A 24,900-nucleotide genomic window follows, 5' to 3' on the forward strand; every position below is an offset into this window, starting at 1 on the left:
CATTTCCAGTCGCTCACTTGTTGAACAAACAGAGCCATGGAATGCTGCTTCCTTATTTTCTCATTATCGTGGTGACTATGGGTTTGGTTTTGCTTGTGCCATACATCAGGCCGGCACAGGCTTAAGAGTGTGTGTGTTAGTGTGTGAAAGAGTGTGAGAGGTGAACACTGCACAGCATCTATCGACACAGATTACGTCTCCATTTCATGTGTGTGTAGAATAAGGGGACACAAGTAAACATTTTTTCTCAGCACAGACTCAGACTTTGCTTCCTAAAATACACCGAGAGGAAAAAAAAAAAGGAATTTTACATTCACAAACAATAAATAAACAGTCATATAGCCTCAAGTCAGCCGAACAATTGACACCATTTGTTACAATAAGCCATTTAAAAAGCATCAAGTCTCCTCAAACTGTTTGAAATCACTTCTAAAACAGAATATCCAGATAAAGAGTGTCAATCCAAATCTAGAATGAATCACTTCCTGAACATCCTCTTTCAGTTTTTAAATATTTATGTTGGATGATCTATATAGGAGCCAAACAGGCTAGCTGTACCATCCATTTATGAAAAATTATGCCTCTGTTTGACCTTTAAGGAACAGCCTGAGATTTACAAAAATGCTTTATGTTGTTTTACCCAAAGGCAAATGATTGATATCAATTTTATGGATTCAAGGGGTGTTTAGCTTAGCTTAGCTTAGCTTAGCACAAAGCCTGGAAACAGGAGGAAACTCCTAGTGTAGCTCAGGCAAAAATGTTCAGCCTTCCAACAAGACAACAAACAATCTTATTTCCAAAATAGCAGACTGATTTAGTTCCAACTCAAATTCCAGAAAAAGTTTAGTTGCTGTGTAAACAGTCAATAAATACAGAATCAATCATTTGCAAATGTACTGTTAACTGACAGCAGTTTTACAAAGTGTTCCTGAGTCCATGTGATAATATCCTTTAAACAATCATGTGTTCACAAAGTGGGGAAACTCCCTCCATCCACGCCTGTGAACGACTGAGCCGTCCCAGGATGCCCCTTTCAGACCCAATCATGATACTATCACCTGTTACCAATGCACCTGTTTACCTGTGGATTGATCCAAACAGGTGTTTTTGGAGCATTCCACCTTTTTCCCAGTCTTTTGCCGCTCCTGTCCCAACTTGTTTGAAATTTGTTGCTGCATCAAATTCAGAATAAGTATATATTTACAAAAAATTGTGAACTGAAACCTTAAATATATCGTCTTTGTACTGTTTCCAGTTGATTATATGTTAAAAAGGATTAGTAAGTTATCACATTCTGTTTTATTATTTTTTCACAGCATCTCACAGCATTGGAATCAGGGTTGGAGCCATTTTGGGCGATACACTTGTTTGCTTTCATGCTAGGAGCAAGACGAGATGATCAACATCGCTCTCACCTGCAGGCAGAAACTGAAGCTTAGCGTAGCAGAAAGTCTGGAAGCAGGAGAAAACTGCTTGCCTGGCTGGATTTTTTTGCCTTTGGACAGAGCCTGGGTAGCTGCTTCCCCCTGTTTCCAGTCTTTACGCTAAGCTAAGTTAAACGTATTGCCTGCTGGCTATAGCTTTATATTTACTGTGCAAACATCAGAGCGGTATCACATCTACAGAGAGCAGATAAGCATTTTTTCCAAAAATCTGGAAATGTTCCTTTAAGCTACCAAATACAGTGGGCGAATTGAGGGCAGGGGGCGTCCTGTGTCCCCTTCAGTTGTCTTCATGGTTTTCTGCTGTGGTTGTTCGTTTCATCGTAGCTCTGAAGCAAACAACAGCAGCAACATCCATGTAAAAAAAAAGATGTTTTCCACGCTTATTTTAGCCTTAGCTGATGTGTAAAGTGTATTTCACAGAGAAATGATACTGATAAACTCTGAGCTCTCTTGAATTCTTGTTTTAAGACATTGAGTTATGATCTGAGGTGGAAGGAAATGTGTGAATTCTGTTTTAGGGTGGATTTCGACAGCACCGTGCGTCATCATGGAGACTCATCACAGTTAAACATGAAGTCAGTCACAGCCATCCTGACTGCTGCTGCTGAGTGAAAGTCTTTAATGTTAATATCAAACGGCAACTTTTCAAGTTGAGATTTTAAGGTGCATTTTAAAGGGTTTTGTGATCCCTAACTGTGAAGGAACATGGGATCACTGAGTTCAAGAAATGTTACAAAAAAACAGCCACTAAAATCAAAGTCACAAGGTTTTTGTCTGGTAATAACACAGTGTCCAAGACTGACAGATCACTGATGGTGCATATCGCACTCCCCCCGGTCTGAAAACCGCCTCAGCTGAAGGCAACAGTCAGCTCCATTTAGCAGTGTCTCTGCTCGAGTCCCAGAGCCAATTAAAAGGTGTGAGATGCCTCCATCAGTCCGGCTGTTTTCTATGTCGCTGTCAAATTGGTCAGTGGGGAAGACATCAGCCCCCGAAACCACATCCTAAATTAATCGCACTCGGAGATAATCACATAACCGACAATTAACTCCATTTCCCATTTAATACCCCACCCACCCACCAACCAACCCACAGTACGACTACACACATACACATATGGCACGTCTACACACCAGTCTCATTACACAGACAGACACTGATTCCCAGCAGGCACGAAGCACGCATGAAATATGTGTTAGTTAGAGCTTATCACAAGCTTTAAGTTCATAACAGTGATGCTTACACCTTTTTTTCCCCACTTCCTCTGATGGGTTGGGGGTGATTTTTGGTGGTTTATACACAAACACTAAACACTGAAAGTGGCATCACTAATCAGGGATGTGAAAAGTAGAAAAAAAAGCTGCATAAAGCAGACAGGTGAAGCAAAGAGTTTCATTTCAAAACACACACATCGGAAATAGTCATGAAGTCTTGTTCTGGTGAATTAATCCTGACATTGAGCTGAAGCACCTAATGGATTCCTGATAACAATAACAAATGATCTGTTTTTAGAAATCGGAGAAAAAAATGGTGTTTTGCATGTATTTGTGGAATGAAACCCTTCAGTTCAGAGTCGCTTGACACCCCGCCTCGTTTCATCACGCAAGCCTCCCTTTGACCCACAAAGCCACTTCTGCACACAAAGCAGCCAGATGCTCACCTGCGAACGTAAAACCTGCTGGAAGGGGAATCTTGCTTTCAGACAGAAATTGCACGTTATTATCAAATTGCACCTCCAAAATAGAAATTGCACTCATTACAGCACCTTGGACACTGCAGGCATTTCCATTCCCCTCTGCCGTTTCCTCCCATCATCTACACCCCCAACTTCCTCTCTCACAACGAGCCACTGAGTCTGGATCAGCTGCAGCCTTTTGGCACTGCTTGGTTGGCACTGAGGGGGGCGTTCCCGCTGATCTGTGATCAGACTGAGCTGTAATGGCACTGAGTGAAAGAAAAACAACAAAAGACACTGCTCACGTTTACTTTAGCCAAGATCTTTCTGACAATTCGCTAACTGATAGCAAACAATTTATATTTAAATCCTAGAGCACCAGTAAGAGGTCAGATGTCAGAACAAGGAGGGCAGGAAAGCCAGTAAGCACTGATCTGACTGATCTGAGGGTTAAAATGTATTTTGATGTCAAAGTTAAAACTGGGTGAAATTTGGTGGAAAAGAAAATTTGGTAACATTTTGTTTATTATTGTTATTATTATTTAAAAGTTATTTTTAATAATCTCTGAGGAAGTCTTGTGGAAAGAACTCTGTCATTTGGTATTAACTGAAAATACAGGCAAATTATTTATAGTTATTTTGGTTAGACTTTAGTTAGTTGTGTTAGGTTTATAAGCAAACAGTAAGCAGGATTTTTCTTAAAAGAACTTTCTGCTCAGTTTTCATCATGAAAAAAATATTGGAAATTTTTACATTGAAATTTTTTTACTTTTACAAAGTAACATTTGACCCTTCTTATTAAAACGGTATTAAAAGGACTATATTTCATTATGAAGCAGGTCTTAAATACTGTCATTTAACTGCTCTTGAAACACTGATTATACACAACCAGGAAGTAGAGTTGGGTTCAGGCTGCAGCTTCCATTTTCAATCTGGTTCTAGGTTGGCAAAAATCCCAAATTCACTAAAGTCTCTAAAGATACTAATGAACTTTCTTGTCCTAATAATGTCCAAATAATTCAGGCAGCATTAACGGACTTCTCAGGTTAAAATGACAAAGCATCACCGGTGGCAGACGAGTTCAGTCCTCACACTCACAGGTCAATTCTGTGAGCAAACAGATGATGCTGAAGGCTAAAATGATGCTGTTGTTTGGTTAATACGCTCTGTCAAGTCAGTGTCCCTCAAAGATTTGTTGGACATGAAGCCTCACGTCCACTATAGTTGTGATTGCACTGTGATTTTGTGGTAAAACCAGAGTGGTGTGTCTTCTCTACTCAAATAATCCCTTTTTAGTCTAGTTTTGAATTGGGACTTCGACAAGCTGCAGCAAGTAACTTTCAATGATAAAGTGTGGAAATTAAAAAAAGCTCTAGCTGTCACTTCAATGTGTCAGACATCTCTTTCTCCTGCAGCTCATCTCATTTTCAGGTAGTAGCTACAGGTTGGAAACATCAATTAGGCTGCCATTAAAAAGTTCTTCCCTCTCAGATAACAAAAGATAACTACACTTCTAAACTGATTCTCTGAGTTTCAGCCATCTATAACTTTGACTACTTCCAAATGTTGAAAACTGAACCAATTAGAATCAATAACGGTATCAACCAGGGATTTCAACAGTGAGATTCAGATTCTATAAGATGCTGCTGAACACTAATGCGACGTAGACGGTAAACATTTTAAATTCAGCGCAGATGTCTGGACGTTCTTTGACGTGAAAATCAGCGGATCAGTGTTTACTGGAAAGTTCCTACATGCACTTTTGAATCCGCGGTTGTGTTTTTGTCAGGTGAGCTGAGCATGAAGCAGATTTAGCACCAGTGTGTTGACTGAACAGTTAATTTGTGATTGACTCAGCTGATCCTGAATCAGTGGCTTTGCGATCGGATGCAAAAAAAGAGAGAATTGTATACGGTGGACACATATCAGCTTCCTGGAGCCATTGATCTGTACTCCAGAGGAAACTGCAGGTTACAGGCAGGAGAAATAAAAGAAGACGGAAAAATATCAGCACAAGAATTACGGTTAAAAAAAATAACCTGCTGATGTGTTAGATTACAACAAAGAAAGAAACTGGATGGAAGTTAACTGAGGAAAAGAATGAGACGAAAATCTTCATAAATAACGACCAGCTGTTCAAACCAAGAGGAGGATGATGGGGGAGGATGATCCTGGTACTGGGGCACTGTGGGTGATGTAGTCCCGGTCACATGGCCAGAGCTCGGGCCTTGGCGGCTGCTGCCTGCGCTCTCTGCACAGCCCCCTGGCTGTTCTCCCTCCTCATGAGCTGGCTGGTCTCAAACAGGCCCTCATGGCTGCTGCCGCCACCGCCGCCGCCACCGCCGGGGCCTCCATCCGTAAACGTCAACACTCCTGGACCAGACAGACTCCTCGTAACATATATAATCTACACCTTTTTACATGCTAAAAAGCACCTAAACCTAAAGCAGGTTAGCGGAGTTATCTGGTATCTGGGGCCAGAGCAGTGACTGTAAGTTTTGGCTTTGAAAATGAATTTTGGCACTGAAACTGAACTGAAACTTCCACTGAAAAATAAAATGCAAACATTTAAAATCATTTCATTTTATTTTGATATTTAAAAAACTTTATTTTTTCAATTATAGTATTTTTTTACACGGTGAGTTTTTTTTCTTTTTCTTTTTTTCTTCATTGTCACTGGTTTTCAGTTTCAACTTCCTGTCGCTGTTTTTCACATGCAGTTGGGGAGGGGGGGTGAGGGGCGGAGCAAAGACAGTGTGATTTACATATCTGCATACTAATGAGCAAACGTCTCCTCTCTGGCTCGAGGTCCGCGCCTGAACTCCCAAACTGCAAAATGCTCCCAGTCCAACACTAAATGATAAAACATTTCAGAGACGAGTTCAAATTTTCTGACCCAGTTTTGCTCGCTCATGAAAATATAAAGACCAACTTGCAGTGATCAAGTGTGCAGTAACATTTTATTTTCAGCATTTTATTTTTTCTTCTCAGACAGGTTTTGGTTTCATGTCTGCCTATCTTGTCTGCTTGGGGTGAACCGGTCAGCACTTTCTCACTGCTGCATGAACCTTCTCACCGTCCTTTGTTAAATGCCTTATTTGAAATATTTAATTAGCTAAACTCAGAATCTTCTGTCATTGCAGCGAGTCGTCGTTTCCTTCATATAACAGATAAGGGTTAACGGTGCCTGAACTCGGGTTCATGTTTATGTAAAAACTGCATCAAAAAATAGGAATGAAGTCCTTTCTTTAAAAACGCCAGGCTGCGATTCTCAGGAAACTGAAGGAATCTCTATCTTCCACCTCTATTTTTACAAGCACAAAAATGAGCCAGCTGTCACGGTGACACATTGTTCCACCCCGGCCACCCAGCAGCCGTCAAATAAAAATGTGTTGATTACCTCCAGAGACTTGGAGCGCAGACGCACAGCGGGCTTCAGACCAGACTATCAACATGTTTCACAGTTTCATATAGTTTAAGTTTTTATATCAGAGCAAAGAGCAGAGAGAGACGGGAAATTACAAAACTTCAACATTCCCTTATTTTTGTGAGACTTTAAAACAATTCTAAAACTCATCAGACTGAACAAAACATTAAAAGGAAGCAAGTGACCCCAAGTCAAAGGTTGAGATACTGAAATCTCCCTTTTAATTTACCAAAATTGGCCCTGACGTGCCAGAGGCGCAGAATGTTGATCTTCAGACCAGTGACATCGCCTGCATTCAAAAGCCAAGACCTTTCTGAGGAGTTGAGTAGTGAGGTCTTACCGTAGCCGTCTACACATCCGCTTTTAAACTCGCCCTCAAACCTCATCCCGTCGAAGCGAGTGAAGACGCCGGCGCCTTGAAATTTGCCCTGAACAAATTCACCTTCATACCTAAAAAACATTCACATAAAAACACTTTCACAAAGCAGGAAATTGTTAATTAAAGTCACAGATCGTTTTTTTTATTTGAACAATGAAAGAACTGAGAGGAAAAGAGCCGAGGGGAGGACGAGGAGGGCCGTCTTTCAAAAGCAGGAGGAATGCTTTTATGATTGCACGAATGTTTGGAATTTTAGGCATGAAAGCAGAAAACGGGAAAAACTGTTTGTCTCTAAAGTTAAAAATGTACTGGGAGTATCAAAACTTTCTTGAACCTTTTTTTCACCTTTAGAAAGGCAGCAGAAAAAGGCAATGTCACATAACTCAGCGTGGACACTTGTCATGGCTGTTCAGGGGAATCTGAAATGCGTTTCTTGACACTCTTTTCGGTTTCTTAAAGTTAAGCGCACATGAAGGTGCCAAAAGCTGCATTCTTATTACTTCTCTGCACAAGCTGCTACTTTAGACTCGGCGTTTTGGTTATTCATGACATTATTGAGAGCTTTCATTTCCAGAGTTTTGAGGTAAAATAGTAATAAAGAAGCACTGTCTTGCTTCATAATGATAATTAGTTATTAATCATTAACTGAAAGCCAAACTGATTCATTTGATTTGTTCTTCCCGTATGAAAATGGATTTTGATTTCGTGCTCGAACAGCAGTTTCTCAAATGACATTTAAACTGGAGTCCACTGCAGCTGCTGTGGGTCCGAGCTCCGCCGTGGCAGGCAGGGAGCCTCCATTCAACACTTTGGAAGAATTAGCTGCTTTCCAATTTCAACGGATGGCCTTGCACAGGCAACTCCTCAGGTGTACTTGAACATTTCACCTCCATTAAACTGAGAGGAGCAGATAAAAAAACCTCTGAAGGAACAGAATTTAAACTGTTGAGGAACCTTTTTCTCTATCTATTGGGGTCACAGAACAGCGTCCTTTAATGGAACTCTTTTCTGATCAATAAATAAAGGAAAGCAGAAGAAAGAACTTTTGAGAACATTCAGGCAATTTAAGCACATGAATTCAGAAGTTTTTTAACCACACACATAATCTGCAAATGTATTAAAAGGACTGTGGGAAGAAGGGTGACAGATCAAATTTTTTGTGTTCAGATTCTCCACTGGCTTGTTTCACTTTATTTCTAAGGTACAAAAGAGACTGAGGCCACGTGGACTCACCTTTAAGCACCCCTCTGATTGGGACATCACCCATCTAAATGACTGAATTTCACAATAAACTTTCTGTTATAGCAGAAAAATAGCTGACAGTGAATCTAAAAAAGTGATAATGAATTGATCAGAGTTTATCAAACAAAAACTAGAAACATTCTCTGTTTCCAGCTTCTAAAATGTGCCAATTCGTCGCTTTCTGCTGTTTTATTTCATTGTAAATGAAATGTCTTTGGGCCGTGAACTGTCGGTCAGACAAAACACCTGTAACCTTTGCGACATTGTGAGAGACGATTTTCAACAACATGATTCTATAGACTGAAGAATAATTGATAAGTCGATCGTGAAAATAAGCATTAGATGCAACCCTGAAGTAAACATGTCTCCCTCCATGACAGACAACTATTAAACTAACTACTATTAAACTTTAAGAGTGCTTTAAGAAAAACTACATGAAATAAAGTAAAATAAAAAACTGACTAAGAGGTATTCAACGACAGAAACACGAGCTAAAGTTTTTGAATCATTTTTAAATGAGCGATTTCAGTCTCAAAGCTCAAAGGTCAGCTGAGCAGGAAGTGAAGCGCAGACCTGGAGCCATCGGGGAAGACCAGCACCCCACAGCCGTTGAAGAGGCCGTTCTCAAACTGTCCGGTGTAGCACGTCCCGTCGCTGAAGGTCAGCTGACCCAGGCCATGACGCAGACCTGCAGCAGCAAACACACACAGCTGAGGAACTGACGGTAATACTTGGAATTAAACAAACAACAACAACAATGCAAAAACTGCATCTGATCTCCACCTCTGGTCATTGAATAACCCATTTAAGACTCTGATGACAGGGTCTCCTCTTTGCACCATCGAGGGGCTCATAAAGCACAGTTGTGTAGGCAACACTTTATTTTTTTTTCCCTCCTGGACCAAAACGAGCAGCTGGCAGAGCTGATGGAAACTCAGAACTCTCATGTGTATCGAAGGCAGCTAAACAAAACCTCCACGACAACAGTGCGAGCGAAACCTCGGTAATACATGGGTCTATTTGGCCTTCTGAGATGTTCCGGTTCGCTACTGAATAGATGATATAGAAAACATCCTGGTGAAGACAAAGGTTCAGACTGGAGGTCTCCAATAGTGGATTTTTAAAGGCTGATATAACAAAGACACTATGGAGCAGTGTGGGTCAAGCATTCTCTCCAGAAAGGCGGCTCCTCCTCTTGTCGTGTAGGATCCCGACCTCGTTGAACCAAACAGTTTGGAGGTAAATTTTCTTTTGCCTTGTACCATCAACTGCATCCCATGTGTTTATTTAATTTATGTACTGATTTCTGAGTTTTAACGACAGCCCTTTGGCACAAATCCCAGTATAAAAGATCAAACTGGAACCATAATAAACAGGGCTGAAGCCAAAACACGACCGTGAGCGTCCAACATTTCCCCAAAACAAAAAGATGCCAGTTCTTCTACAGGCTGCAAATAAAATGAAAGGGCATTGGGGTTTATTCACTAAACATCTGTGGGCACAAATTTGTGCAGTAAACAAATTGAGCTTCTGTCTGCTCATCAGTGTTTTCACACCATCAGTTATCAGTCCTCACCACTCCAAAATCTTTGGAGTGTACCTGAATAACGTGCAAGGCCATGAAGACGTAAAGTAATAAATAAGATCTTAAAATCCATCCATTTTCTATACCCCGACTATCCCTTTCGGGGTTTTGAGGGGGCTGGAGCCTATCCCAGCTGTCAATGGGCGGGACGCGGGGTACACCCTGGACTGGGTGCCAGTCGATCGCAGGGCAACATATAGAGACAGACAACCATTCACACTCACACTCACACCTAAGGACAATTTTAGAGTCACCAATTAACCCAATGAGCATGTTTTTGGTCTGTGGGAGGAAGCCGGAGTACCCGGAGAGAACCCACGCATGCATGGGAAGAACATGCAAGCTTCACACAGAAAGGCCCCGCCCGACCTGGGGATTGAACCGGCGACCTTCTTGCTGTGAGGCATGCGCACTACCAGCTGCCCCACTGTGCTGCCCAAGATCTTAAAATCATTTCCAAAACATACTGGGAGCCAGTGTGATGTGGTTTCTGTGGCTTTAATCGTTAAAACAGATCATATAATATATTGAGGCTAATAAGAGGGTAGATTAGGAACGATGTTCGCTTGATTGACAGGTTCCTCAGCCTACCACAGTCAGCGGTGGTGGTTCACGTTTCATTTTAACTCCAGATTTTGAGCTGCAGTTCAGGAGGTTCACAATCAGTGCTAAAAGACAAAAGCTGAGCTGCTCCCTTTCATATCATCCTTCTTACAGTGTTCCCATGGAGGTGAGACCCAATTTTCCCACTAATTCTGCGACTAATTTCCAGGATCAGGAGGAAGGCAGTCAGAGGAGACAGAGAGGGAAGAAGTGAGCGTTTCTCCTTGCCAACCTCTATTAGCAGGCCCAGCGGGAATTAGGAGAATAACTGGATGTGAGGCACAGTTGGACGCAGGCTGAGGAGGTCCCGGGTTCCTCATGGCAGCTGTAAGCGAGGAATAGGATTGACTGTGAGCTCGCCAAGTGGCATGAAACTGGTGGAGAGGAGAGAAGTGGGGGGACCCTAACAGCGGATTGGGATTTACAGGAGGGGAGGCGGGCTGCTTGTTGGGGGGGTTGAGGCAAGGGTGAGCCAAGCGAGTGTTGTCCCTTGCTCCCAGCTAATGGCAAAGTAAATTAGGCAGTCCATCTGTCAGGGCTGCTTAAAGTGCTGCTCTCTGCCTAATCTCAGCAGGGTTTTCACGGGAGATTTGGAGAAGAGATTTGGCAGAAACTAAATCTGGAGCTCTGCATTCCATTTTCAAAGTCTTTCTTCCTCTCCAACATCCCGCATCCATATGTGCAGATGTGTGTGTGTGTGTGTGTGTGTGTGTGTGTGTGTGTGTGTGTGTGTGTGCACAAGCCGGACTCGATTAAGTGTATATGGGCGAAGAAGAAGGCCAACAGGGGCTTAAATCCAGCTCTCCATTCTGCAAAAACCCTGACAGGTGGAAGCGAGAGCCCGGAGGAGGAAATTTCACGGAGTAGCCGCTGAAACGTGACGATCTGCGGGGTGTCGAAGAGGTCGTCCGTCCACAAACGCAGAGAGGAGCATCCTCCATCAAGCGTTAGAGGAGCGTCGGAGTATGAACGGTCTTATTGAATATAATGAAATCAAGCGGCACAAGTGTAAGTACTTTACGGACTACTAAGATGCTAACACTTCACTTTTTCCTGGAGGGACAGATTGTCGGTGGCCCGCTGCAGCATGGGACAGTCATGTCCTCTCCGTCTCTCTGGATTTGATCCCTCCAGACAGACTCTAATCTGTCGCTCAGCTTTGTAACGCCTCTATCCAATCTCGTGTCGGGTCACGGTCTCTGGCTAATTACGGTTTAGCTGAATTTGTCCGGCTTTTATGTCAATCAATAGCGGTAATGCATAGATGTTAAATGACTGCATGGGCGAAGTACAGTAGTAAATGGCTTCTGACTGTGCCTTAGCTGCTGTGAATGTACCCACCCTACTTCCTGTAACCCGATAGCCCGCGGGCCTGTCTTCAACCAGCGCGCTGCTGAATTATTCATGTGACACCATAGACCTCTGTCCGACACACACCTACATGTTTGTGTGCAAACAGTGACTTTGCATGCATGGACGCAGAGACACGCCACGCATCAATCTGTGTTCATGACAACACCTCCCGACACACACACCGTCACACACAATTGAATATTACAGAGCAAAGTCAGCGGTGTTAATTCCCCGTGTGGTGTTAAAATCAACAGAATATGAACACATTTTAGATGTGCTGGTGAATAATTGTGACTCAGGGAACAGTGTGTGAAACGCTACAAAGCAAATTCCCAGCGTGCTTTAGCTCTGTTTAGACAAGGAAGAGACACTTCATTAAAAAGTCATTAACAGCAGGTAACAAATGAAAAATAATAAGCGTGAGAGGGAGCCATCTAAAGCAAAGTAATATCTACGGATGGTTCAGAAAATCTCGCTCATGACAAAATATTTTGTATTTTAAGATCATGTTTAAAGATTATGTTCACGATGCACAACAGCAACAAGATCACAAGATTTTGTGACAAATACTGTACGTGTTCCCGGGATTAAGAGTGAACCTCAGCCCTTTTGTCATATCGCAAGATCTCCATCAGCAGACGGAGTCAGATCCCTTCTCATAACTGTGAATGAGACTCAGCTTTTTGTCCATGTTGGCGTAAAAGTGAAGCTCATGTGATATGACTGAAAGCTCCAGAACAGCTTCTAACTGGAACATGCAGTGAGATTGTTTCTGATCTTTTGAAGCCTTTGAAATTTGAACATCTACAATTCGAGACGGGGTCAAACTGCCTCTGCTGACGAGGAGCATGTGAAGTGATCCGAAGCTCCCGAACGCCGGCTACAGTTTTCATTATTTATGTTGAAAATAAATGTTTTTCTATTTAAAAATCAATACAATGGTACTAAATCCTGGCGGTTCCAAACAGCCAACAGGGAGCTGCATCAACTCTATTAGCGGGTTAATTTCTTCAGTCATCGCTTAGAAACATCCATGCTAAAAAAAAAACATGGCTGTGTATGAAAAACCTGAGAGAGCATCACAGCCAAACCAGTTTAACAGTTTTGTGCTAACCGTGCAGAGACCATATGTTTCTCCCCGCAGCTTCACGCCCGCTTTGGTGCCAAACTTTTGTTCTTCGCGTGACCTTGCCCTAAAGGTCGTCTTATGTGTTTTTGTCAAACTGCAAATACTGGTTTAGGTAGTGTGATATCCTGTCTCAGCAGGCTCACTGGCACCAGATGGTCTGTGCGTGTATGTGTGCATGTGCACATTTTCCTGTAGTTACTGACTTCAGTTTGACACCCTTTTCTGTTTTTTGCCCATGAGATGCAATCTGTGCAAGTGCAGGTTCATTTGAAAGCCAACAAGTTTTGCTGTTGTGACTCATTTACAGTACACCCGGTTTTCTCCTGAGCCTTCAGTCTCACATGAAATCTCTGGTCATTCCTTAAAAGCTGCTGAAGATGCCTTCCTTTTAGTACACTTTTATCATATTTTCTGATGTTCCCGCTTCCTCCTAATACATTAGGCATCCTTAATTTGGGATTCAGCCCAGCATTAAAACAACCCAGGGGGACGTGCTGGACGGAGCATGTTGTTTAAGGTACTGGTGAGACATGAAACACGATCAGCTGAGTCCAGTTTGAGTTACAGATTAATGCATTTAAAGACTTGTCAGACACTAAAGCCCCGCGCAACAGAAGCTGGTGCTGCGGTGATTTTACAAATCGTCAGCAGCTGCCAAAACGTTCCAGAGTTAGATGTGAAAATATTTGCTTTTCTGATGTCCGCCCATTCTCTCTCTCCTCTCCCAATTCTGTGAATTAAGAGCTTATTTCAGCCAATCTAGAGCTGGTGGTGACTGCTGGAACACTGAAAGATGAATCAAGAAGGTTTTGGTGAGTTTTATTTTGTTTCTGTTGAGTTTGAATGTAGCGTGTTTCACGATGATAAAATCACTGTTTCTGTAAATGGAGTCTGGTCGCTTTGGCGAGAGCGTTATAGTATCAGCTTCTTATTAAACAAACTGTATCTGTAACAAGAAGATATCTCCTTTCCATAATGCTGTCAGGCATTTATTATAACAATCTGAGCCTGTCTGTGGCAAAACCAAACATGTTTAGCGGACATACTGTACTCTGACGGTGGCATACGCCTGCAGGGATTACATGGCAGCTCATGGCTGTCAGCTGCAGCACTCAATACAGATCAATACTGCACCAGTTTTAAAAACTGTTGTCTCTACGAGTCACTGAGACACAACAACATGGAAAAATAGGGTCCATCATGTTTGACCGGTGCCTCCCACACATGGAAATCATCCAGAACACGTGGTTCTTTAGGAAACTCTGCAAATAACGTCACTTTCATTGATAGAAAATGAAATGTACGTCAAGCTGATGTGAGCAAATTATTTAACAACACATTATAGGACATTATTTTATTTGTGTTTTTTGTAACGCGTAGGTATGTAGATCCTTTAAAAAATGTTCATGTTGTAATAAATGCACATATACAGGTAGTGTGTTTCTTACTGTTTGCCCTCCGAAGGACATGATGCACAAAACTAGATATAGATATTATATCGGTAATATGTAACAGCTATTCAAATGGTTTGAACCTGTTTTTTCCGAAAGAATAATTGAGTGTCATTTTTGTTTAATTTTGACAGCTTTACATCCATGTTAATTTCTTAAATTGAGGTAAAAGCACTGTCTCACAGTCCCATAAAGACTTAGTTTATATTCCTTAATTTGACTTGGGAGAACCAGATAGGTCCATCCATCCATTTTCTATACCTGACTATCCCTTTCGGGGTTGCGGGGGGGCTGGAGCCTATCCCTAGCTGTCAACGGGCAAGAGGCGGGGTACACCCTGAACCGGTCGCCAGTCGATTGCAGGGCAACATACAAAGACAGACAACCATTCACGCTCACAACTAAGGACAATTTAGAGTCACCAATTAACCTAATGAGCATGTTTTTGGTCTGTGGGAGGAAGCCGGAGTGCCCGCAGAGAACCCACGCATGCACGGGAAGAACATACAAACTTCACACAGAAAGGCCCTACCCGGGGATCGAACCAGCAACCTTCCTGCTGTGAGGCCCGCACACTGCCTGCTGCACCACCGTGCCACCCTGACTCAGATAGATCTCATGTGCAAAACTGGTCCCATGTGAGGGCCCAGACTAAAGCCCTCTGCGGATGGCACCTTTGGGAATGAGTGATCTCCCCCAGATAAGGGAGGCCAGGGCCTCATTTGGGATCCAGGAATGGGAGTGGAGCTTGAAAACACTTGGTAGTTGGGCCTGTGCCAATGCGCCGATGGTTCAGCAAAAAGGTGTAATTTGGGACCCCTGCTGTGTGTCTCTGCCACCCACAAGGTCGGTGCAACTGTGAAAGAAAACTAAGAGGCCCTGTGCTGCACAGTGAGAGCACTTGGAGAAAACCCTGCACATATCTCCACCAACCGTCACCGATCTGACTCCAAAAGCTCCACAATGGCACCAGGGGTGGAGATTGACTGTGACATGCTGGAGGCTCTGGGCATTGCCGGGCTGTCTCAGTAGACACGCCTCTTCAATGCTGCAGTGGTTTATAGTTTTTAAACAGTGAGCCAGAGGGTGTGCTCCAATTACAGGGGTGTCACACAGCTCAGCCTTCCTCAGAGGGCTTATCCAAGCACGCTGGATTAGAGGCTCCAACTGATGTGAACCAAACTTTTGATATGTAGTTGTTGTTTCCTTTCATATTTTACCATCAGTACAAGCAGTTATGTTTCAAAAATTAACTAACAACAACAAAAGAAAAAACCCCAATCTCCAATGTTTTATTTCATACATCCACTTTTAATACTTAATTCTTTTAAGTGCAGGTTGCACGTAAAATTTGCTAATAATGATGAGAGCCACCACATCAGAATTCCTTGCATATTCAAGCTTAGTTCAATCTGATAAGTGATTGCTGGTCTTGCGAGGAGTAAATAGAAGAACAAGAGAACACTGACGGAGGTGAGAGCCAGAGGTGCTGTAAGCCACTTTAATGATTCCATGACAACTCCCTAAATTTAGTGCATTCACATGAGTAATACGTTGAACTGTCCTGAAAAACACACCCTGCTCTCATATAAATGTCACCCTGCACCTGCCTAAAACCAGTAAGATATCCATGCTTTGCAGCATTTGTCTCACTGACTCTTCACCCTGTGATCTTGATAATGGAAAACTGACTTCATCATTGTCCCCACAGTGAGCAGAGAACACTCAACCTGACCTCGGATCAACAAACGCATTTAAGCTGTGCACATGCCCCAACTAGTGTCTGTTAATGCAAACAAAGTCTGAGGACTCCATGTTACTATTATTATCGGGCCTCCTGTGGCTTAGGAGGTAGAGCGGGCGGCCAATAATCAGGTCGGTGGTTCGATCCCTGACCTTGGCAGTCTATGTATCCCTGGGCAAGATACTGAACCCCAAATGCTGTGCATCGTATGACTGGGTGAATACAGACTTGTGTTGGTCGTCAGACTAGAAAAATGCATAATTACATGCATCAAATATATGGACTCTGCCTTACATGCATTATTGTCTTAATCACATTGAAACACTTCTGCTGTACATGCATGTAGCCAGTGGTGGAAAATGGACAGGTGAGAGAGCAGGTCAGCCTTGCCTTCTTTCCATTCGCCGTGATACTCCTCGCCATTGGAGTAGCTGAAGGAGCCTCGTGTCAGGGTCATGGGTCCGGCTGGCATACACAACAACACAAAGACACCATCATCAAGACCTGGAGCTTGTCACCTGATGCTCTGATATTCTCAGACAGACAGACAGACACACACACACACACACACACACACACACACACACAAACACACACACACACACACACACACAGGGCCCGGACTTCATCAAATAATATGTCCACCATTCCGCTTCTCAGAGGGTTGGTGGTTCCATACCTGGCCCCTGCAGTCTACATGTCACAGTAGCCTTGGGCAAGATGGCTGGCTTGTGTTGTAAAGCACTTTAAGTGACTAGAAAAGCACTATATAAATGCGATCCATTTACCATTTGAACACTGCAGTGTGTTTGCAGCACAAATCATGTCCAGATTACGCAGCCAGCCACAGAAACTACAGACCCCAAACAAGTCTTTTCACTGCACGGCCTCCCAGCGAATACACTGTGTGGCTAAAAACATTGGACACCCCAACTTTACACCCTCATGTGTTTGTTGAACATCTCAGTTTAAAACCATGGGCATTAATTAGCCTCTGCTCCTCTGGTTTGGGGCATTCCGCGTGATTTTGGAACCTGGCTGCAGAGATTTGCTCCCATTCAGCGATGAGAGCATTATGAGGCTCAACACTGATGTGAGGAAAAGACCTGGCTCACAAATGACACACATGAAGGTCCACAACAGACACAAAACAAATAATTAAACTGTCCATTGATTCAGAATTAATTCTTAACTCATTGTTTCAGCGTCAGTTCAACCCTAAAGTGTGGGACGAGGCTGAAATCTGGCTGAGGCTAACCAGCTCCCCGATCCCCTGTGTGTCCTTTAGGACAGACTGGCTCCCATCCAGCTCTATCTCGGCTCCATTTGGTCCAACAAACCTGCTCAGTTTTCTCCTGAATCAGAAGACAGGTAGGTGCAGAATCATTTCTATCCTTTTTGGGCTTTTGTTTAAGAAAACATAAAATTTAGAAGCACAGCTTTAGTTTGCGGGACTTCACATACAAATAGTTTGCTACTCAACTGCTGCTGGGAAATGTAGTTATAGCTTTTCTACATGTAGCATCGGTATCCTATTCCCCGATGCCGCCGAGCATCCACTCGACATGCCACAAATAGTCAAGGTACAATAGCTGGGATGTGCCAGTGCAAGGAGCGACTGCGACAAAGCAGGTGCTCCTCTGGAAAGTTGATGCACGTCAACACTACAAAACAGGACGGAGGCCTATTCTGATGAGCTGCCACATGTTAATCAAGAGTGTGTTAACTTACACTGAGAACGATGGGTGCAGCTAATGGCTAATATGCTGTTAAAATAGTGCTTTATGGGAAACCTCACCTGTTTGTGAACCCTGACCATGAGCCCTAGATGATACTGGTATTCCATTAAGGGTGTGATAGAAAACACTGGCGCGCAGAGGTGTTTTTATTCATTTAGGCTTTTGAATTTGTGGTAGAGATCCCCTCTGTGTTTACTAAAGGTGTTTGACACTTTAAATTTCCAGTTTCTCTCAAATGTCTTCTCATCAGCCATGTTTACTGTGCTCTCTGAGGGCTCTCCTTTCCTCTCTATTGTTTCAAGTGAGCTTGTAGCAAACTGTCTCTGACAGGAGCATCAAAGAGAGGTTTGGGCTTCACAATCATAAAGAAAACATCTAAGGCCCGTTTATTATGCTGAATAATTGCTCAAATGCCATCAGGCATGCTGTCAGATTAGACGGGAGGAGGAGTGTGTATCCCTCCATCTAATGTTGCCACAGTAACGGCGCCCAAATCCCTTTCATCCTGCCGGCAGGACGCTGTCAGCCTCCGAAACACACACACATATACACAGTGAGCTGCCCTGGAGAAATAAGATAAATGGTTTACCTGTTTTATTAAAGAGGAACTCAGCCCTTTGTCTCTACATCACTGAAAACAACGGCAGTTGGAGGATTTCTGCTCCTCTCAGCGACAACTTCGCCTTTCCGGAGCTGCTCGTTTCCTGGCGGAGCTGCCTCAGCGTCTCTCCAAGGTGCCGCGATCTGATTGGCTGTTATTCCCCCACTCCGACTCAAAACGGTCTCCTATTGGCTGCTGGTCCCCTCTGTCCAGCCCTCCGCGGGAGACATCTTTGTCGAGGGCAACGGGTTCAACGACTTAATTAGCCGGAGTGCTCCTCCGTTGCAACGTTTGCCCTTGCCTTCTTTTATGTGTTGCCCACCGTCTCTGTAGGATTGTAAAACAGCAGCGCGTCTCCTGTTAATGATACTGTGTCATTTCATGTTTCAATTTGGTGATTAGACCCGCGTTTTGGCGGGTTTTATGGAACTTGATTTATTGTTCTCCCTGTGCGCTAAAACAGCTGCACTGAGGTTTTGTTAAAGGGGCTGATATGGATTTAAAGCCTATAAGGCTTTAATTCAGTAAAAAGCTGAGATGGGGGGGGAAAAAAGGGAATCAAGGTGACCCAAATGAGACAAAACTCTGCTGTCCTGATTTTGTCTCTCAGGGGGAAACCAGGATTAAGTATTAAGCTGTATGACTTTTGATTATTAATAAGCCATGGCCAACATTGAACTCCATGTTGCTAGATAAACTGATAAATCCCGATTAATCATGATTTATTGATAATAGCATCTCCTGCCCCTTCTTAATCGATACAGACATATAATGGTGTACTTAAGATTTTGGATAGGAAGCCAGTAAGATCTCCCCGCTGCTGTTTCTTTGGTTTATTAAAAATATTTGAATACATGTAAAATATGCAACATAGGCCATGGAACAGTGTAAGCGATAGAATGATAAAAGTCCTGGATTTATCATTGTCCCAGGTGTTTTTCACAGTGCACCTTTGTGCATGTTGTCCATGTGTGCAACCTTTAAGGTGCACACATGGACTCAGATCTGACACTAGAAATCACAAAGCACGCAACAAGGGACTCATTCAAAGGCAGTTCTTAACAAATTAACATGTCAAGTCTTGATTATTGACTAAATGTGATCATGTTGAACTTGGGAACAGTTTTTAAAGAGACGTCTGGTGTTTTTCATTCAGTGTTTATGATACAGTGTTGCTCATGCACTCTGCATGAGCAACACGTTTTGCCTGCGCTTTCTCACCAAGTTGTGTGTAGAACATTTGTATCGCTCAATTTTCTACGGTTAAGTTAATTTGCTGTGGTTTGTGCACTGTGATATAAGCCTATTTTTTTCTGGAAAAAAATAACCCTTCACAATATATGAAAAGTGTGCTTTCACTGTTGAGATCCTGTGGTTTGGGGAAGTTTCCAAGCAAACACATGTTTTGCCTGGTTCCAGTGTTTTAGGACCCAGTAGTTTTGATGGAGGAGATATCGAAAAGCATTCAGACCTTAAGAAACTTACAGGTCTGTAATTTCCTAATGATTTACCATATTCTTGCCTGAGCATGAATGTTATAGTAGCCCCCAATGGCAAAACAGTTTTAGTCATGTTTCTTATGAGTAGACAAGGTAGACAAATTTAAATAAATCTTGCAGAAAATATATGAAACTAGCTATGAAAAACTGAAATAATTTCGTTTTCTTGTCTATATTGGGTTTGAGGGACGGAGAAACTTACTGGCTTTGGTTGTGACATCAGTAGCCTATTTCTAAAATCCTGTCCAGAGCCCTGGACAAAGAGTTTTGAAAATATCCTGCATCAGTTCTGGAAAACCCTGTAGGGGCGCCAGCCACGGAAAACCAAATAGTTGAGCCTTTATGAATTTGATTAAGACCACTCAGTGAGGAAAGGCAACATAATCCATTGAAAGTGAACTTGTAGTAATCTTTTAATTGGATAAATAAGAATATTAGCGAAGTAACTGGTTTAATTTACTGTTTCCTGGAAGACAATGTGAGCCTTTCAGTACATTATGGGGATTTTCGGACAGACTACAGTCACATCAAGGAGCTGCTGGCTCTTTTAATTTCAGAAATTGTACTCAAACAATTTTTGACAACAGTGCCTCTTTGTAGCCTATGCAGAGGCTTTGGGCTGTAGTCTAATCTACAGTTTATTTACCACCGCTCCGAGAGCTGCACTCATGTCTGCTAATTTAAACAATGCAGCGTCTTTATGCGCATTTTAAATCCCCGGCGCACCCGCGCCCTTTGACACACATAGCTTTGAGCCATGGCAAATTCGGAGTACAGGCGCCATGTGCTGAGCCCTATACAACATTAAAACAGACAAACATCCCATTTAACGACCAATGACAGCACATCCTCGCGCAGAGATGCTGGGAGGGATGGAGGGGAGGAGAAGGAGGAGGAGGGGGAGGAGGGGGCGCTTTTGGTGGGTGGGACAAATGAGCGCTATAGAAAGGGGGATGCTGCAGCCCCGTCCCCCTCATATCTCACTCCACCCAGCCCTAGAATAAAAACCACCGGTGACGTGCGCGCAGGGAAGCACCCAGCAGTATGTGCGCGCCCACGGGAGGGGCCGATAGAAAATGGCGAGTCTGTGCAAAAGGCAGCAATGCACGATAGAGAGGCGCGGCTTTCGGCAGGAACTTGACTCTTGGAGGCACAAACTCATTCACTGTGTAGGTAAGCTCTCTTGGCATTGTGTGTGTGCGTGTGTGTGGCGTGGTCCCGGCGGCCGCAGAGTGCCGGTAACTGTGTTTGCGCTTGTTTGTTTTTTGGAGTTGAACGAGCAGAGAGCCGTGGCTGTAATGTCCACTGGAAAACCTATAGGCTCTCATGAAGCTGTCATTTTTTGTTGCGCACGGCTGTTGCCTGGCGCTGCCTGCCTCCCACCGGACGTATCCAAAAATATTCAACTCCAAGTTTTGCGCTCGTAGCGGGCGTGCTGTCAGGTGTTTCACCTGCACACTTTGGGCTTGCGACCTGTTTGATTGTTGAGTTTACTTTTATTCAGAGTGCCGGCGGTTTGGAGCTGCGGGGGGATTTTTATACATTATTCCATAGCTGTTTGTTTATTGTAAGCAGAGCGTGTCACGTGTGCAGATGGAGCTGCTCCTCAGCCAATCAGCTTCCCCGCTATAGGCTGGCCCGTGCCCGCGTGCGCGCCCCCGGGTTGAGTTTTTGGTCTGGGGTGGGGGGGAGAAGCGGTGCGCGCTCTCAATCTCCAAACATGACGCCCCCCTCCTCCCCCCTCCACTTCCCTGGAAATCGGCTTTTGGGAGCGCGCATTGCTGCATTGGGGGAAATGTCAGTGGGAATAATTTTGTATTTTAGGGGGAAGGTATAGGCGGGGGGTCGGCAGGGAGAAATGCCTCGGTGCTCGCCTGTTAGCCGGGCTCGGTACTTGTTGAAACGGCGCTCCTGGATGCGGTGGGGAAACTCTGCGGTTGTGATGTCCGGCGCAGTTTGCATGAAGACATATATTTGATTTTTCTGAATGTTTGTGACAGCAGAGCATCTCTGGCTCTGCAGGGACAATCAGCAGCAGAGACACATGTCAGTCTTTGTCTCGCTGGAGAAGTGAAGCCGAAAGCTTCAGCTCTGAACCTCTCCCTGCTTTTCTCATGAGTTGATGTCGGCTTTTATTTTGGATTTTTCTCATCCATACATCTCTCCCACCCACCAGCCTTCCTCCTCCCTCCCCCTCCTCCCCCAATCCTCCATTTCTGGCGTATTTCATTAGCTCAGTTTAATCCGGTTACATTGACCTATCCCGATGTTATGGCAAGATTATCATCCACTCTTCGCCTCTGATCTCCTAACCTCTCCGGGTTTCCTCGGCTCTCTGCCGGCTCCTAATCTGGCTTTTATCGGCCGTCATAAAGCACCGCAGCGGCAGCGGAGTCGGGGTGTTGCGGCTCCACTTGTTTTTGGATGCACTTGTGTCCAGATGTTGAGCTTTGACCTGTCACCTACTTACCCATCCGACCGCTCTATAATAACTCACATGGCCTGATTCCCAGTCGGCCAGCGGGGCTTTTTAGTAAGAAAAGCTCCTAATGAGGAGATGCAGTGTTGAATTAAAAGGTTGGGTAATCTCTGACCTCCAGTTGGTGTGATCAGCATAAAGCCATAAGGAATCGCAGGCAGCAGTGTAAACATTAGGCAACAAAAGGCCTTTCCTCCTTCATTTGTCTTCCATCAGTTTGATCATTTTGTGATTTTTTTCACTGATATTATTACACAAAAATATGTTTCTACTCATTAAAAGTGAGTTTTATCCCGTTTTCTACCTCCACTTATAAATGACGATAGCACTGCCTGCTTTGTGTCCTGCTTTTGCCTACTTTCATCTAATTAGTGCTGTTTTACTGATTTAGTGGGTCACTGGGTTTGAGTTAAAAGCGGCAGAGGATTGTGTGTTGGACCCTCCCTAAAAGTGTAACACATTTTGGAGGCTCACAGTGTCTCTATAATGAAAAAAGAGCTGCGTGTGAACCGATAACAAGCACAGAAAAGATCTTACTCAGTTATATGTGAGACTTTAAGACCCTATAGGAATACTGTAATGATAGTGAAGTTGAAATAGATACCATAAGCATGATAAATACACTGTAAGCTCACCATTGTGCACCTTGAATCCACGTAGTAATATGACAATGATACTACAGGGGATACAAATACCACAAAGCAGAATAATGAATTCACAGTTGGATATTACAGCTTACTGTAGCTCTATAAGGTGCTCTGTGTGTGTGTGTGTGTGTGTGTGTGTGTGTGTGTGTGTGTGTGTGTGTGTGTGTGTGTGTGTGTGTGTGTGTGTGTGTGTGTGTGTGTGTGTGTGTGTGTGTGTAGGCTGTGTGTCAGTTCGACATACTTCTTCTTTTCTGCCTGTTATCGTTCATTGGTTTGCTATGCGTGACGAGTTTTAGGGCCGAGCGGAGCAGCAGTTATCAGCGCTCAGATTGAAGTCTGACATGTTTATTTGTTCGAAGGCTAATCAGCTTCGAAACTGTGAGAAACTGGAACATCATAAGACATGTTTGTCCTCTGACCGGCTGAACGGTTCGTTTCCAAAAGTGCTGCAAGTCGTAAAGGAAAAGCAGTGCTTTGAAATGTTTGGCATACAGCGCCTGGAAGTGTCGCGATTAGTTAGTTTTGACCTGTCATCATGTACAAGCTTCTGGCATTTATGTGAAACGACAGATCATTAGGGCCGCAAGTGACAACGATTCTCTCAATTTGGAGAATAAAATATCATAAAGTAGTGAAAAATATCACGTTTTGTCTGTCCAACAGGCAAAAACCCAAATATATTGAATTTATTATCATGCAAAACAAAGAAAAGCAGCACATCCTTATAACTGAGAAACTGTAACTGGGGAATTTTGGCCATTTTTGCTTGAAAAATGACTTAAAGGCTTATCAAAAATAGACTCTTCAATGATTTGACTCTTATTTTCAGCTCCGGATTTTAATTGGAAAAAGGCGCGAGGTGAAAACCTGCTCTTGAAACTCTTGATTCGAGTGTTGGTGTCTGAGAGGTCTACGAGACAACATCCGAGAAGACTTCAGTGTAAGAAAAAAATGTTACACAATTAGCCGATGTGTGCTGGTGTGAGAATTAAATCACACTGTGTCGTGACTCATAGCAGCCTCGATATTACGGACAAGATGATCATTATGTTAAAGGCATGTTGGTCAGAGAAGGTCAGGTAACAAAGGTAGACATCTTACAGTATATTACAGTTCAAAGTGATGTGAACGGATGCAGCTTGTCAACACAGCCAGCATCATCTTCTTGCCCTGTGCTTTGCTGATAATAAAGTAGGGCCTATATGCCATAGAAAGGTTAACATTATTAGTTGGTAGCAATTACAGCCCAACTGCTGATTCCTTTGGCACATATTCTGGGTAAGAGAGTGGAGCTAATTTGATTGCTGAAAGGTTGTGGCAGTGCTGGAGAGAGACAGACTGTGAGGGAGAGAGAGGGAGAGGTGTGAGTCTGAGTGGCAGATTGCTTTTTTACTTCCAACTCTTCTCGCAGGCAGAGCCTCGCAGTAATGATGCCACTGTTTCAGCTAAACGTGAGCGTGTTGCTACAGTGTGGGTTTCTGGTGAGGAAAGCGCTCCATCCACTCATTATCTGGTGACTTATTCCAACCGCTGACGAGCATTGTGGGACCAGCAGTGTAAGACTCGTATCGAACAGGTGTAGGCACCATGAGACCATAGAAATCTTACCATATGCTGATTCCCTTTAATATCAGTGGCTGTGTTAAGGCACTGTGGAGCAGGACTGCCAGTAGTAGTATTGGAATTTGCAGGAGTTTTGCATCAATGTGATGAAGTGCGTTGATTTATGGGCTATTTAATTCACTGGGTTGTCAAAAACAAGACATTTCCAGCTGTTTGTTTAAATGGTTTTAACAGTAGAATTTCCAAAAAATGTTACTGCAAAACCAAATATATTGATATAATGATATACATTTACATGTAGCCTGATGAAAAACTTAATATTTCCAATGTAACTGTTTG

General features: G+C 43.4%; 2 protein-coding genes across 2 annotated transcripts in view; one reads left to right on the top strand and one right to left on the bottom strand.

The window, feature by feature from the left end:
* LOC139343853 (MORN repeat-containing protein 4-like) lies at positions 1 to 18,500 on the bottom strand. The gene is made up of 5 exons (XM_070981689.1): positions 18,362 to 18,500; positions 16,424 to 16,498; positions 8,742 to 8,856; positions 6,888 to 6,997; positions 1 to 5,493 (listed from the first exon to the last, which is right to left on the bottom strand). The coding sequence occupies exons 2-5, from the start codon at positions 16,488 to 16,490 to the stop codon at positions 5,327 to 5,329; spliced, it is 459 nt and encodes a 152-aa protein (XP_070837790.1). The 5' UTR covers positions 16,491 to 16,498; positions 18,362 to 18,500; the 3' UTR covers positions 1 to 5,326.
* Positions 18,501 to 20,780: 2,280 nt separating this feature from the next.
* Positions 20,781 to 24,900, top strand: part of lcor (ligand dependent nuclear receptor corepressor) — a 77,553-nt gene continuing 73,433 nt past the window's right edge. The window contains exon 1 of the mRNA XM_070989462.1: positions 20,781 to 21,045. Coding sequence (XP_070845563.1) covers positions 20,949 to 21,045 — 97 coding nt within the window. The 5' untranslated portion in view covers positions 20,781 to 20,948. The remainder of the gene's footprint in view (positions 21,046 to 24,900) is intronic.

This window comes from Chaetodon trifascialis, chromosome 2, assembly GCF_039877785.1.
Source record: "Chaetodon trifascialis isolate fChaTrf1 chromosome 2, fChaTrf1.hap1, whole genome shotgun sequence".
Classification (NCBI taxonomy): Eukaryota; Metazoa; Chordata; class Actinopteri; order Chaetodontiformes; family Chaetodontidae; genus Chaetodon; species Chaetodon trifascialis.